The 16358-nt window shown below is 55.8% G+C and overlaps 1 protein-coding gene across 2 annotated transcripts; it reads right to left on the bottom strand.

The window, feature by feature from the left end:
- Positions 1-1084: 1084 nt before the first annotated feature.
- LOC129212926 (LON peptidase N-terminal domain and RING finger protein 1-like) lies at positions 1085-16003 on the bottom strand. 2 transcript variants are annotated; one of them, XM_054842155.1, is made up of 12 exons: positions 15425-16003; positions 11583-11701; positions 10800-10922; positions 9933-10064; positions 9217-9352; positions 8344-8437; positions 7197-7311; positions 6463-6584; positions 5882-6040; positions 4816-4978; positions 4580-4726; positions 1085-3455 (listed from the first exon to the last, which is right to left on the bottom strand). In XM_054842155.1, exons 1-12 carry the CDS (start codon positions 15813-15815, stop codon positions 3258-3260), a joined length of 1899 nt encoding a protein of 632 aa, XP_054698130.1. In that variant the 5' UTR covers positions 15816-16003; the 3' UTR covers positions 1085-3257. The 2 variants fall into 2 exon arrangements, with proteins under 2 accessions (XP_054698130.1, XP_054698129.1); XM_054842154.1 differs by having other exon boundaries at positions 5915-6040; positions 15425-15999.
- Positions 16004-16358: the final 355 nt, after the last annotated feature.

Genomic DNA, 16358 nt, shown 5'->3' on the forward strand with positions numbered 1-16358 from the left:
ACACCCCCCCAACTGCCCCAGTCCCCTGCTCCAGTCTCAAGAGGGCAAACAAGACCTCGTTGGCCAGAGTGGAGAGAGGATTCCCCAGCACAGACCCCATATGCCTGGGGAACTGGAGGTGGCCTCAAGTGACACCCTGCACCAGCTTCACTTCTTGGGGCAGCATGACTCTACTTGCTGTGTGAGACCAGGGCTGAGTGGGGCTACTTTTGGGGCTAGGGGGTGAGAAAAGCATGGCTAAGGCTCTGACAGCCGCTTATGCTGCACATCCCCTCCATGCTGTCCTTCCTCCTCGCCCGCACTCAGCCTCTTCCTGACATCTAGTGGGAGCAGGGCAACATGGCAAAGGGATCCGGTGCCAGCTCCAGACTCCTGGACACAGGAGGCATAGGACCTTTTTAGCATTATCCACCACCTCAGACCACTTGAGCCCTCTCCCTCTCTTCTATAGTTGTTCCAGGTTCGCAGGCAGGGTGCAAAGCAGAGCTGGGCAAGGAAGTTCCCTTCTTGCCCTTGGTTTTGGATGGCACATTTGGGAGGTAGAGGGAAGAGGTGAGGTGGGAGCAAGAGACAGGTGGGAGCTGTCCCAGCAGGACATCCCCATGCTCAGGGTTGAAGACTGTCCCCTCTCCATCCAGGGCCACCCTCTCATTTTAGATCCCATGCGTGTCTCCCTGGATTTTCACTCATCCCTAATGCCAGCTGCCAAGAGCAAACCTGCGCCTGGCTCACAGCCCTCTGTCCACAGTTGCAAAGGTGGGACAGGGACAGATGCTCTCCACAGCATTCCAGGGACAGACACCCTCCAGGGCCATCCCACACTGGTCAGCAACTCTACCAGACCAGTCTCCCAGTTCCCATCCTTTCCTAAGACTTCAGCTGCAATGACAGGCAGGAGCTACTCCCTCCTGCCTTGTTTCACATGCTCACTTTCTGTGAGCAAAACCACCTTTTTTTTTTTCCCTTGTTGCCATCTACCTTTGCTGGACTGTGTTTATTGTGTCTATCTTGTTGTCTGAAGGCCAGGGTATCACCTCTCCGTGCATCCCCAAATCTCCCTGGCAAACACCAGCAACAAAACAAGAAGAAGAAAAAAAAAGTCTTTATTTCAATAACCAGGAAGAAAATTTAATTCAAAAAGCAAAGATACTAATACAAACCCCGAAGGCACTCCAAGCAAACTGAAGTGATTTGCACGAGTCCCTTCCCAAAGTAGCCAGGCAGATGTGGCTCTGGTCCCCGGCTCTCCCCCAGCGTGGACATGGTTCAGACCCACGCTTCTCCCCTGCATCCCCCCATGCCTCCCCCTTGCTGGAGGGACCCGCAGCAGCCCAGGGAGCTCCCACACCTGGGGAACGGGCAACTCGGGGGGTAGATGAGATGCTCGGGAGGTGGGGTGAGGTGTCACTGGGTGAGCTCACACTGACCCTGTGGAAAAGAAAGGCACTTCCCAAACTTCAGTGGCATCCTGCCACCTGCATGCACCTGCCCTGGGACTGCGGGGCATCCCTCCATCACCCACCCCTGCCCACCCCAATCCAAAATCCCGAGGATACAGCCCCTTGGGGGAATCACGGCACCCCAGAGACAGCAGCAAAGTGGCAGAGGACATGGCTCAAAGGTAGAGAAGCAAATCCAGCTTTGAGTTGTCCTCAGCCACCCTGTGCTCACTCATCCCTGGGGAGCAAGCCCTCAGCTCCCCTGACTGTCACTCCAGGGAAGCACTTTGCTGGAGAGGAAGGACCAAGACCTCTTGCTCCTGGAGAGAGCAGGACAGTGAAAGGCGGTGGCCCTTGGCAGGGACCCCTCCGGAGCTGCGTCCAGAGCCTCCTTCCCCGGACTCAGCCCAGCAACACGTGCAGTAAGGAGCACTCTAGCCCCAGCCTGCTTTTCTCTCCCACACACACATCCAACAGCCCACTGAGCCCCCCGATGGGGTGCGGAGCCTTTGAGAAAAGCAGGGATAAAATTCTGGATGTTAATGTTAATCCGACGACCAAGTGGATGGCCTCCTAAAATTCAATCCAAAGCCACCGAAATTACGGATGGGAGACAAAAATCCCAAACCTTCAGGATTTCCATGGAGGAAAGCCTGGTCTGTCCAGGGGGATAGTCTTCCCTGTGTTTAGAGACAAGCAGCAGCCAGGTATTTGCAGGAGGGCACTTGCTCCCCTGACATGGGGCTTACAGCCTCCGTCACCGGTCCTGCCCCTCCCCTGCCCCTCCCCACCTCTCCAGGGGTTCGGCTCCCTTTGCCTTCACTCTGTGCTCTTTTGGGGGATCCTGAGCTGTTCCAGGTACCAAATGCAAGGATCCAGCCTCACCCCAGGTCCTGATTTTCTCCTGAGGCAGAAAGTTCACAAGAAACACTGAGCAAAGGAAAACTGCACTAGTAAAGGAACAGAAAGTCTCACAAAACCAGGCTTAACTCCCTCATGCCATCGGCTCCTTCCAGCCCCCAGGTCCAATCTTCCAACCTGAACCCAGCCCAGCTCAGGAACAGCAGCCTTTGGGTGGGGGGAAAAGCACCAACGCTGCCAAATCCCCCCCCTTCCCATGGCTCCAGCACGGGGAACTGGCCGGCAAGCTTGGTACAGCAAACACGGCAGAGCACCGAGCAGAAAGGCGGGAAGGGGACATCAGACCCGGGTGCATTTGGAGAGCAGCATCTCTTCGCCATGTGGCCATGGAGGTGGTTAGGAGCAGGACCACAAGTTTCAGATTGTTTAATTTAACCTTTCTTCTCGTGTGAATAGAAATTAAATCAAAGTCATAAGCAGAGGCAGAGCTGTCAGCTCCCAAAGCTGGGGGAAGCCATCGGGACCTCTCCGCCTCCCGGTGCCACCTCTCCCAAGCCTCTAAATCTGCTGCACGGAGCAGGACCATCTACCAAAGAGGGCAGAGCCAAAACCAAGGCGATCCTGGCACTTGGTCCTCTGCCCTAAGAAGAATCCTCCTTAGTGCCGAAGCAGCTCAGCAAGTGATTTTGGTTCCTGAGACGCAACCCAGCTTTCCATCCCAGTCCCCACTTTGGCAGCACAGCCATGGCACCGAGCAGCTCCTGGAGGCGGCGTGGACGGCGTAGTGTTGCTGTCGGTGCGACCCCAGCCCCACCAAGCCGGGCAGAGGGTGCCCAGCTCATCGCTGAGGTCACTTTTAGGGGGGGCTCAAACCACACGCAAAACCATGAAGCAACACATAGAGAAACCCAAGGGGGTGAAGGTCTCCCCTGCAGAAAGGGGGGGGGGCTGGGGGGCTCAGACGCGGCCCCGGGGGCTGCGCTCGGGCAACGGGTGCCCGGCGGGGGGCTGCTGCAGCAGGGCGGCGAGGATGCGCTGCAGCTGGGTGAGGCGGGCACGCAGGGAGGTGGTGGAGAAGAGGTTCAGCTGGTAGGACGGGTCAAGGGGCAGGATGGAGATGAGCCACCAGCACCACGTCGGGCCGTCTGCCGAAGCCTGGAGAGGAGAGAGGGAGAGACCCCACTTCAGGAACTGCAAGGTGAATGCTGATTTTTGGGCGGCATCGCTCTGACATTTGCTGTTGTCAGGACGACAATGCCAGCTTTGGCTAAGGCATTCCTCTGAACGGCCCTTTGGTCTGTCCAGGCTCAAAATTGCTGGATAAACTAATTTAATTTCCAGACAAGCATTCTCCAGGGAGTCTCCAGACACAGATGTAACTGGGAAAAAGTCTATACTAAAGAGACAAAGAAATATCTTGTGCGTTTCTTTGTTTCAGGCACTGCTTTCTGCAAACACAGGCCAAATCCTGTGTGGCCGGTGTCTTTTGGGGGATTTGCCTTACCATCACTCAGCTGCCCCCACCCGGGCAGGCAAGGTGCAGGCCCGGCAGGCACAACCACTGGGCAGTGCTTTTGTAAACCAGGTTTTTTTAAAACCTGAGCCAAACTAAGAGAGAAATGCTCGATTCAACTGAAGGAAAATGAGTCATTTTGTAATTTTGAGCACAGCATTGATGCGACTGCTGGCCAGGACAATCTTAGGTTGGGACAAGCCAGCAAGAGCATATTCATAATGATCCAGACAGGAAAAACTGTCTTAAAGGAGTGAAAACTACATTTTGGGCTTTATTTCTTTTCCTCCAAAATCTGAATTTGTCAGAGCAATTTAATAATCAAACTGGATCCTGACCTCTTAGCTCCTCTCCTCTGGCCAGCTATGGCTGTCTCAAAGGAACATGACGCAAAAGGAGACCGCAGACTCACTGAGCTGTGGGGTTCGTTTCTTTGCCCATTTGTTTTTTTTCTTTTTCCCAGGTGTTTTCAAATCCAGACAGTTAAGTTTCTCAGTTGTCATTTAAGAAAAGATTTAAGGAAAACTTTTAAAACTCAGTGATCAGTTTCCAAGACCCACAAAGAAATGTTCAACAGTTGTAAGAAATAAGCCCTACCATGTCTTTGAGTGAGAGATGCCATAAACAGTAACAGGAGTGAAAAACGGCACTTGTTTTGCTCATCTTGGGGGAAACCAAGCAGGGTGGCCAGCGCAGGAACGGCGCTGCTTCAGAGGCTCTCTTGGTACCCTCTCTATTTAGAGCATCCCCTCCCTCAGGGCATTACCTGGATGTCCTCTTCCTTCTCCGGCAGCGGTCCATGCTGCATCAAAATGTGCCTAGAGGCAAGGTCTCCGTGCTCACAAAACCGCTGAGCCAAGCGGTAGGTGCTTTCATGCAGGCACTGCAGCTCCTGCAGCTCCTCCCCGGCCACCTGCATGGAGGGAAGAGGAACGCAGAAGGTGTCCATGGGGAAGCTCTGTCCCACTGCAGCAGGGGTTTTTGCCCTGGCCCTGCCCTCACCTTCTTGTCCTCCAGGTACTCGATGTCGGCAGTGTTGTAGCCATCCCTGTGTCCGCGTCTCAGCACCCGGAACCGCCGCCTGCCGATGGTGTCCACCAAGGACCTCCCGTCCGCCAGCACCTCGATCTGCCGAATCTCCAGCATGCACCCATAGTCAGCAAAACTGGAGGGAGCCAGGGAGAGAAAAGAGGGGCTGAGCTGGCATACCAGTGGTGGGAGAGCTGCTGCTTCTGAAGGCACCACCTCCAAAGGAGGAAAAGGCTCAGGAACAAGCTGGCGGGGAGGGGGCATATTCAAAGATTCACTCAACTCTGTTGAGCTACCACTTGCTGCTAAGAGGGTAGGCAACAGCAGGCACCCCTTGGATTTGCCATATACCAAAAGGTCTTAGGCCCTTACACTGCCCTGATGTCCAGTGGTCCTGAAGACACCATCCATTGCAGAGACATCCTCCCAAAGCCCAGAAAATGTTATTTATCTCATTTCACTTGAACAGGACTGGAGAACAGGGAGGATATGTCATGTAAATACAGGTATTTAATACAGTACTTGGGTTAGGAGCCTGGAGACTGAGCCCACCTGAGATCTAGAGGTGCCACCAGGGACATAAGGATGGCCACACTGCACCAAACAAAAGCACATTTAGCCCAGTGTTCTCTTGCAGCTTGTTAAGGACAGAGTATGAGAAATACGACAATTTTAAAGTGCTCAGTCAGAGGAACTGGAGGACATGGCCAGGGAACCATGCAGCTCAGAGACATCCTGAGCCAGAAGCTGTTCCCAGACCATCGTATTTAACAGCCACCGCTGGCTCTGCCCAGCTCCAGCCCTGGCCCCATTCCTTGCCTGGCCGGTGTGATGCCAGGAGGCAGCAAGATCCCATTTCACTCTGCTGTGTGGGGAACGCACCACGTCCCTGCTGATTCTGTCTGCAGGCTGCAGCGGGATAGCAAAGTGCACCTTGTTCTTCCTCTCTGAACTACTCGGGATTTTAGACATTTGAGACTGGGGCAGAGAGCGGCAAATCAGCCGGGGCAGGGGGAAGCCGCCTTGCCCAGGGCCTCACCTTTTCCCATTCTCGTATATACACATGCCAAACCTTCTCGTGCCGGTCTCCTGGCACCGCCGGATCATGAGGCGGTAGCGAGGCTCGAAGACGTGCAAAGGGCAGGCGATGCCTGGGAAGGACATCGTGCACACGAAGATGGGGATGTTCTTGGTCAGGCTGAGGGACAGGAGGAGAGACCACTATGAAACCTCCTGATGCAAATCCCATCCCAAGGGCTCTGCATCAGCTTGTGCCATGGCCACTCCTCATACCAGATCTGTTCTTTACCCCAGGAAGTGCTGCTCCGGCGCAGAGCAACACCAGGTCTTCCACTTGGCTCACCAAGAGCCCAAGGACAGACTCTGCCCACAAACAGCTCCTTGAAGAGATGCTCCCTCATCCCCAGGTGCCCCATGGGGCATGTCTGCACCCACCCAGCACTGCTGTAACATGGTCCTAGAAGTGGGACAGACATCACTTGAGCAGCCCCAAGCCAGAGCAATGGTGTGTGGTGTGGACAGCCTCCTCAGAGCCCGGCCTGGCCCCCACACACACGTGCACACGCACACACACACGTGCCAGAGCAGGTCCCTGCTTACTTGGAGAGCTCTTCCATCTCAGTCCGGTGCAGCTCCCGGCGCTCAGCAAGCTGTGCAGGGAAGGTGGCCAGCATGATGTCCTGCAGCAGCACGGTGGGGTTGTAGCTTCCGGCCTTCAGGTACTGAAAGAAATTAGACCCAAAAATAGGTTGGAGGAGAGAGGAGGGGGGAGCCCTGAGGCCATGCTGGGCTCTGAATCACGATCACTTTTATTGGAGATGAGGGTAATTTTAGATCAGAGAAAGTCAGGGATTAAACCTATCGGGGGATGTCAAGCCACCTAGCAGGATGGGATGTCAGCTCCACCGAGACCTCCAGACGCGGCTCAGACCCAGGGCCCGTCCAACGCAGCGTCCCGTCTCTGACAGTGATGCAGTCCTTGTATGACAACCTAATTTCCCTGATGGTCTCATCTGAATCCCTTTTCATTAAAGATTAAATCAAATCTCCAGGCTAGCAGGTTTTCCATCCATTTCCATTTTTAAAAGTAATTAGCATTCACTTCTTTCTTTCTCTCTCCCTCTCAGTCCTGTTTACAATCTCACTAAATCACTGTGACATCTTGTGGAAATGAATCTCTTGGTCTTAATTATCAACTGTTTGGTCATTCCCACGTGAGTGGAGCTGATGCCACCATGCCAGGGAGCTGCTAACATGACAGCATCACATCTTCACAGCCAGAGCCGGTGCCCAGCTCTCCCTCAGGCTCCCTCCCGCGGAATGCATGCCCTCACCTCTCTCAGACTCTGTTTGCAGAGGGGGCAGTTGGGTCGGTGGTCCAGGCAGCGTTCGAGGCACTCCTTGCAGAAGGTGTGCCCACATGGCGTCGTCACTGGCTCGAAGAACATCCTGCAAAGGGACAAAAGTCCAAGGGTTGTGGAGAGCAACATGGGGGAAGGAGCGCAGGTAAGCCCAGGAGAGACTTAACAAAGCCTCTGTTCACAGGGCTGGGCACCCTTGAAGCTGTCGTTCCCCAGGTCTAGCTCAGCATCCTGGTTTGGAAATGCCAGCTGGTCCCCGCCCAATGATGGAGGGGTCCCCCAAAGTACTCAGAGACTTGCAGAGGCCCAGGCTGGTGCCGCAAAGGTTGAGTAGGACAGGGCAGGCAAAGACGTGGGCACAGTTCCTGGCTATCCGCAGCCTTGTAGCTGTATCTTCCTTGAATCACCTTGCTGAGAGCAAGAGATTTTGCTTCCAGCAAGAACAAGACATTCCCATGTCCCCCACCATTTCACGGGAAATCTGCTGCCCTCACCAGCTTTCTGCACTGAAGACAGTGACGCTGCAGGGATGCAACACCACAGAAACCTATCATCTCACGCTGTGTCTTCCAAGCCCTGGCAGCTCATAGCTATGCAACTCGCCTTCACTAAAGCTGCATTGGCTAAGCTTTGCTCATAACTCCTGTTAATTAAATGTAAACATTCCTAACTGGCTTATTCCTTTAATTAGAAGTCTGGGCTCAGACTGTCAGACTTGCACAACGATGTAAGATGAGAACTGACACAGGCCTTTGCAATACCCCTCTCTGATGGTATTTCCCTGGGGCAACACCTTCCTGCTCCAGCCTGCAGTTACAAAGGGCAACCACCGCCTGCAGTCTTTGACCCCGCTGAAGATCCCACCTCCGCTCTGATGTCCCAAGCGATACAGACCCAACGATGCTGCACCCTGAGACACGGCGATCTGAGCTCTTACAGCCTGGCAGGGCAAAGCATGCGCTTGTCCTCCCCTCTTATCTGTTATCTCTACTGAAAAATGTGTTTCAGCAGTACTGGGGACTGAGTTTGCTATTAAGATGTGAAGAAAGATCCACACCAGGAAGGAAATCCAGCAGGTGCTAATTCTTCATCCTAAAAGCTCTCCCGTCAGAGAACTCACCGTATGCAGAGGGAACACTCCAAGTCAGATATGCTCAGCAGCTCCCCGAGGCATGTCTGGGTACAGTTTGCTGCTGCTGTTTCCTCTTCATTATCTAGTGGCAAAAGAGAAGGAAACAGAAAAAGATCCCCCATTTCTATATTGAAATTTAATCTTTGCCCTCTGACCTTGTTCTGAGGTGTAAGTAGCTAATTGCTACACAAAGTGCTTTGAAGGTTAAAACAAAACCGCTAGGAAACGTGACATAAACCCCCCTATTAACCCACCCGTGTTCATCCATAGCTTCTCCATCAGTGGGTCTCACAGTACTTGGTAGAGGAAGGTGGCATCTCCCTACCTCCTTTTGCAGGCAGGGAAATTGAGGCACTGGGAGATGAAGTGGCCTAAGAAGCTCCCAGATGGAGGTCTCTGGAGACCTGCCACAATGCATCATCGCTGCTTTATGGAAACCCATAATACGTGGAAGCCATCTGATGGCGACCTAATGCCAATGGAGGTGCCGCTTCCCGCAACGCATGACACGCTGTGTCCCTCGCAAGGGAACTTCAGTTCTGATCTAAAACCCACGGGAACCAAAGGAAGCCTCTCCCCGACTCCACACAGGGAAAAAGTGATGTCTGGCTTTAGCATGAACTTTTCACCAAGTGACACCCACAGGTTCGGTGTGCGTTCGCCAGTTCAACACAGGAAGAGCAGATCCTCACTTGCACGAGAAGCAGCAAATGTGCTGGCCAGAACTGCCCCACGGGTGCCCCTGGGATCTCTGCTCGCTGAGCTGGCACGCAGCACAAACACTAAGTTTGCAGTGCCAAAATGGATTTTAAACAAGTATTTTGCATGAGATGAGATTCTGGCACCTTTGATGACACTTACCTACCAACTGCTGTCCCTGCCTCTCTGCCAAAGTCTCCGGTTCCTGCTGTCGCCCCGGCTGCGAAAGGGTGGCTGTCCCCTGGCCGTGCTCAGACCCAGCGTCCCCTCCGCTATCCGCTGGCTCTCCCTCCTGATCCTAGACACAGCAAAGACAAAATCAAGCCCAAAACCTCTTCTCCCTTTGAATACACTGCTCCATCCACCCCACCAAGCCCAACGGCACCGGGAGTTTTTCCAGTGTGTTGGTGTATATTAACATCTTGCATCTGCAGGACAGCAGGAGAACGTGGCCTTCACAGACATCCCTGCTCATCTCATGGTTAAACATGGGTTTACTCTGTCCAGATGTACCACCTGGTATTTGGGTGTATCTGAGCCCATTTTCTCTGATTTCCCCCTCTCTCCAAACCTGCCAAATTCATCTATAGAAGGCAAAGAGCCAAAGATGAGCTTCCCTTAATAGCTGCTAATGGTCTGAACTGTTCTCAAATGTGGTTTTGGGATGGAAAAAAAACATTAAAACTGACATTTTTTTCCCCCTGAATGTAGTATGACTTGGGCGTTCTAAATACAATGAGAGTCTAAAATCTGCTATGGTCCTGCACAGCCTCTCCTTATCAGACCCCCCCTTCCCATCATTGGAAAAACCCAATTTGGGATGTCCTAGAGGGACATTAAGTCCCATGGCAGACTCAGATCATTGCAGGTTCTCTTACCTGAGCTTGTGTGGGAGACAATGGGAGTGCAGGGCTCCCTCCATCAATCTGGGGACCAGTCGAGCCCTGGTGACCATCACCCAGGCATACAGCAGCTGTGCGTGGCTGAGGAGCATCCTCTCGCATGAGGATCTGCAAGGAGAAAGCAGGGCTCAGGGGGTGCTGGGAGAAGGAAGCAGGGAGGTGGGTGGGCTGCCAGGCTCCCTCTCTCCCCAGAGCAGCCTCCTGCTCGCCACAGGGCACGTTGGGGTTACAGGTTTCAGTGCTGGCTGAGCTCTCCATCAAACAAATCCAGGTAATGAAGAAAGCAGCATGAGGCAGCGAACAAAATGATGTATTTTAAGGACCGGGAGCCATCTTCTCCATCACCCACAAAGAGTAGGAAGACAGTGAGCTGTGGGGGGTACAAGGTCATTCCTCATTCCCCTGTCCTTTCCCTCCTGGAGGGCAAGTGTCCACTCATGGCATGAAGTCCCCATGCTGGGGACACTGCCACAGGCCTCACCGGTAATAGGGATTTTGGCACACAGTGGGGTGCTGGCCTGAAATCATCTGCAGAAAAGACATTGGCTCTCCAGTGGCAGCTTTCAGCTGGCTGCTTTGCCTTGGGTGACTACCGATGCTGCCTCGAAGCCCACCTTGTGCCATGTCAGCATCTAAACCCTACAAAACCTGAGACTTGAAGATATGGACTGATGAAGGGGAGTTTTCTTCATGGGTGAACCTGCATCAGAGCAATGGGAAGGCTCTTGAACCGGGACCCAACTTCCCTTGATCCCACTGCTGGCCAGAGCAGCACGACTGTGATGGACACAAATGTGTGATGATGCCAGGGCACAGGACTCTGCCACGGTACGGCCCACGCACCTTCTCCATCTCTCTCCGAGCAGGTTGGAAATGGGGACTAAGCGTCAGGCAGTGCTCCCACGCCAGCAGGGCTTCGGCTCTCTGTCCCATCTCCAGAAGCACCTTCCCTTTCCTGAAGAAGCCCTGCGAAGCAGAAAACCCTGTGGTGACTACGAGACAGTGACCAGCTGAGCACGTGCCTCTTCAGCTCCCATGTGAGCCCCAAGGGAATCTCCCTCCAGCCTCCTGCCTGCTCCCATGCCAGGCCAAAGCACCTGGACACGTCGCTCTCCCATGCTCAGACTTGTCCCTTTTGCCCACCAGGTCCACCCACAGCCAGGTACCCATCAAACAGGGCTCTTCCAAAATGCAGCAGTTGCAAAAGCCAAGCAAACAACCCCTACAGAGACCTACAGAAGGAGTCAACAGCTTCTGCCTTTGAAGCTGAAAAACTATTACCAACGAGTGCTCCACAAATCAGCAAGCGAGCTCCCAGCGTTGATTTCTCCAAGGGCAATTCAGCCTCCGGCCAACAGTTCCCCAAGCCCCCATCTGTGATCCTGCACACCAGCATGGCTACACGCCTTCACCGCCTGCGCACCAGCAAGGACGGACGTGGCACCGGACCTCTCCTGTTAGTGCAATGCAGCGCTTGCAGCCTGGATTTGCAACTTAATGGGTTTGACAAGCGTATTTCTGAGCAGGATGAATCCAATGGCCAGGAGAATTCAGGAAAGGGGGAAACTGCTCCCATACAGTAAGATTTGGTTCCAAGCTGGCCCATGGGACCTCCCCTCCACTCACCTCGTGCTCTCCAGGCTCAGCCCTGCACACGGTGTCCAGGTCCTCCAGGGCCCGCGGGTGCTGCCCCAGCGCCACGAACACCTCTGCCCGGCACAGCCGCAGGGAGCTGGCATCTGGGGCTGGAAAGAGAAATGTTGTCACTTGCATGATGAGCTGTGCACGGTGAGACAATGAGGCTGGGTGAGGCCGGGGAGACCCTGCCGCGACAGAACAGCTCCTGCGCCACTGCCTCGCATTGAGCACAACCAACTCCCGCATTCCTCCTTGGCAGGAGTCACTGGCCTCATAAGTCTCAGCAAGGAAGCTATTTTTCCTAAATATCTGGTTTTAAACTCTTTGAGGCTCTTCCCTTTGTTTTTCCCCATCTCCCCGAATGCCCTCAGCCAAGGGGCCCCACCACTGCCTTGAGGCTCAGCCATGCTGGGATCTGGGCTCTCATCCATCCTGTTGGGATGCAGCAAAAAGGCTGTACCATACACGTACTCCCTACGGGGGCTGTTGCCACGGGAGGCTCTGCGATGTGATTCACCCAGCAGAGCCACAATAACACATTACCAAACGAGCCTGCAGCTGCAGAGACCTGTGATCCCAAAACATCAGGGATCCCAAAACACCAGGGAGCCTCCTGGACCCATCTGGCTGCCATCGCTCTCCCAGGGCAGAGGGGAAACCAGGGGGGTGCAAGGATCTGCCCCCACCACGTGACTTGGGGTTTCTAAGTATGAGAAAAGGCTGAGATTTCCCAAAACGGAGGAAGGGAACTAAGCATCCAGTTCCTCATCAGCAAGATGTCACTGATGGGATCTCAGTGGCGGGGGGGACACAGCTCCCACGGGTGCTGCTGGCCATGGCAACCCAAGCGTCACGGTGCTGGGCACCCAACATGCTCCTGCCTGCTCCTAAATAACAGGCAGTGACACACTCTTCTCTCCTACCTCAGGGAAACCCCATAAAGACCTTCCCTTCTACCAGCACTGTCAGCAGGGGAATCGGGGCGGGGGACGTTGGGGACTATGAGCGAGCAGCACCCCAAAAGCACGCACAGTGCGGTTCATGGAGTAACCAGGTGTGGTTACGTTTGTGGGTTTGAAGTGCGGAGGATTCCCAGACCCACCCCGTTATATCACAGCTTGCTGTGGAGCTGACCTACATCGATCGCACTGCTGGCTTTCCAGCTAAGGCAACGGGTCCCTGCACCAGGCCCTGTGTCCCTCCCCAAGAGCTGACCATCACCAGCAGGACGCTGGCTCTGAAACCAAACCTGCATCATCAGTTAGGCACCATTTGCAGGCACTGGCGCTGCATTTGACAAAGGGGGATAGCAGCACTGCCTTGCTGAAAGGCCAGGAGCTCCTACCAGGACAAGCCAGGTCCTGGGAGCTGGGCAGCAGCTGACCAGCAGTCACCAGGAGACATTGTTGCTGATGATGCGTCCTGCACTCCCAACTCCAGTAGCCTTTCCTCGTGCCCCAGTTCAAACACGGCACTGATGCAGCCCTGCCAGCAAACTGCAGGTCCAGACTAGCAGCCCCGTGACAGCAGGGTGCAGGAACCTGGCGTCTGCCCGCACCCCTGCCTGCCTCTGCTGTCACCATGCCCAGGCGCCCACCGATCTGCCCAGGCACCCACCACATCTTATCATGGAGGAGGAAGCTCTGCCATGGCCATCACCTTCTTCTGTCCCCACGCCCAGCACAGAGCACAGGGAGACCTTGCTCTCTGCCTGGGGCTCAAGGTGCCAACGCAACCGGAGAGCAACAGAGAGCCCGGCCCCAGCTGCTCCCGCACCAAGGTTGCACTGGCCCTGCTGAGCTGTGCAGCAGAACACCACCTGATCCTTCAGAGCTTATTTTCACTTATAATGTTAGCCAGGACCTTAGGGCTCAAGTCAGGAAACGTGGGAACTTGCTGCGCAGTACCCTGTCCCACAAGAACAAACCCAGAGACAAAGTATTCCAGCCCCTAACGGCAGGTAGAGATGAGCAAATGGGTACAAAGTCTAGAGGCTTATTTTCCGTGTGGGCAAACCCATTTGAATGTTTGCACAGCCCAGCAATAAAGTGACTGATTTGGTGAAAACAAGACGCGTAAAATGGGGCTATGAATTCTGCATTTCTCTTCTGCTGCATCTATTTTTGATCTATGATATCATTAGACATTAGGGACGTAAGCCAGCTGGCGGCCTTGGCAGCTGATGAGTGACTGATAGTGCTCCCCAGCCTCCCGGCTCCAGGCATGTTGGGAGGCCTCCTGTGTTACACGTTACAGTGCATTTTTTTTTTTTTTGTCACTTAGAAAAACAGAAGATAAAAAGTTGACAATTTATTTTCTCCCAAGCAAAGAGAGCTGCTCAGTGGGCTGGGCTGAGCAGGACACTGCAAACTGGCCCGCAGTGCAATGCTGAACCACAAAACAGAACCATTCTCGTGGGTCAAACATTTATCAGTGGTTATGTTTGAAAGTGAAAGGGAGCCCATAAGAAGTTGTGCAGCCTGAAAGCAGGCTGCAGGAGTTGGAAAACATGTCCCAAAAGCACCACCCACGTGGCTGAGCCCAAGCGGCACCAGCAAGCGCAAGTTTACAGGAGCTGCGGCTGTGATTGCAATTTCCTCGTTGCCCTAAGCCAGATTTCCCCTTCGGGGAACGGAGCAGGCAGGGAAGACCGAGGACAGAGCTTGCAACGCTTCCTCTTTATACACACAGAGGCTTTTTAAAAAGATAAAAATAATCGTACACCCCAATCAGACAAAAGCCTGGAAATAAGGAAAACAGTACTAGAGAACTGTGCACGTGTGCTTGCGCTGAAGGACGGGTGCACAGGGTATGAGACAGATGCCTTGGGAAGTTGCATAAAGAGACCTGCTTTCTGCTGCCAACACCAGGATCGGCCGGCCCCCTCAGCCCTGCTGTTCCACGCATACCCTGAACCTCTGGCACTTGTCTCGCAGCGAGCGATGAATAAGTGTCTGCGCCGCGGGAGGAGAGCTGACTGCTGTCATAGAAACGCCGGTGGAGAAAGGACCTTCTGCCTCCGCCGCCCCAACCCCCTGCGCCAGACACATTGTATAACCCCTTTTATTTAAGCATTACTCTCCAAGAAATCCACTTACAGCCACACATTAAAGCAGATCAACTCCCCCTGGGCCCGATCCTGACCTTGCAGGCAAATGTCTCGCCAGAGCTGGTTGCAGAAGGGGGCCGGGAGGGCACGGGGACACAGGACACCCGGCCCTGCACCGTAGGGCTGGTGCAGGAGCTCAGCCAAGGCTGTGTCCTCGCCAGGCTCTGGGGGCGAGGATGTCTGTCCCAGACTGGAAAAGTCCCAACCACTTTACGTAATGGCCACCCCGCGGGCAGAGCTCTTCCTCTGACCCTGAAATATTGCCGGGTGGTGAGATGCAAGAAGCTGTTTGTGGCTCTTTCCTTTCCGGCTGCGCACTAACACCAGAAGCATGTGGCCGATGGGACGCAGGCTGTGCACCCTGCCTTGCCCATGGCCCTGGCAGCCAGGATGAGCAGTGGACTTGCCTGGCCACCCAACCCCCTCCTATCACCCTGAGACACCAGTGGACATGGGAGAAATGCCCAGCAGCTGGATCCCCCCTCCCCATCCCCACAAGCCCTCCCTTTCCAACACTTCCAGCTTCCCAGGTCTCCCAGCTCTGGACTGTGCAGGCTCAGAGGGCACTGCGGTGCTGGGACAAAGTGACCCACGTTGGTACCCACCTGCTCCAACAGCACAGCCTGCGCATCCTCATCTCAGGTGCAGGGCTGGCCCCTGGCACCCAGCGTGATCACCCCGCAACCCACCCCACCAGCTGCTCGGGCCCGGTGGTGCTTACCCAGCTCGACCCCTTTCTGAGCCATCCTCAGCGCTTCCTGCACGTCCCCACGGGTGAGACGGTCCCGGATGCGTGCCACCAGCCAGGCCAGCCGGCTCTCCGGCTCCACGCATTTCTCCAGGAGGCCGCAGAGCACCACGTTGCACCTCGCCACCGCGACGCCCAGCAGCTTCAGCCTCTCCTGGCACAAGGGGCAGCGGGAGGGCACGGTCCCCCCGAGGCACGGCTTGCAGAAAGAGTGACCGCAGGACACGGTCACCGGCTCCCAGAGCAGGAGGAGGCAGGAGGGGCAGCGCAGCATGTCCAAGCCCCCGCTCCCGGGGCCAAGGGGCTGCCGAGCGGGGGTCTCCCCCCGGGGTGGGGGGGACGGGCTGGGGGGACCGCGTCTCATGGCAGCAGTTGCAACCGACGTGGGGGAGCTGCCCCTAGGGCCACCGGTGCCCGCACACCGCCCGGTTCCCGCGCATTGCCCCGCTCCGCCCGGCTCAGCCCATCCTCCCCGCGGCTCCCGCCCCGCCCGGCCCGGCAGAGGACTGCGGCTCCCGGTACGGCACGGCACGGCACGGCACGGCACAGCGCGTCCCGTCCCGTCCCGCCGGGGCAGGACCCCCCCGAGCCGGACCGGCGGGGGGCGCCGGTGGCGGAGCTGCCGGGGCTGCCATTGGCTGCCGCCGCTGTCGCGTTGCACCGCCCCGCCCCGCCCCGGCCGCGTTTCGTAACGGAGCCGGCGGTACCGGGGGCGCGGCGGAGCGGGCCAGGGGCGGGGCGCGGCGGCGGCCCCGGGCGGGCAGCCCGCGGGATGCGGAGCGGGGGTGTCCCGGCGTGGGGTCGGGCACGGGCTGCTGAGCAGCGCCGCGGGGGTGTTGGGGGGCTCCGGTGCCGATCCCCCGCAGCCGGGACGCGGGGGTGTTGGGGGGCTCCGGATCGGCCGAGG

This window comes from Grus americana, chromosome 14, assembly GCF_028858705.1.
Source record: "Grus americana isolate bGruAme1 chromosome 14, bGruAme1.mat, whole genome shotgun sequence".
Taxonomy (NCBI): Eukaryota; Metazoa; Chordata; class Aves; order Gruiformes; family Gruidae; genus Grus; species Grus americana.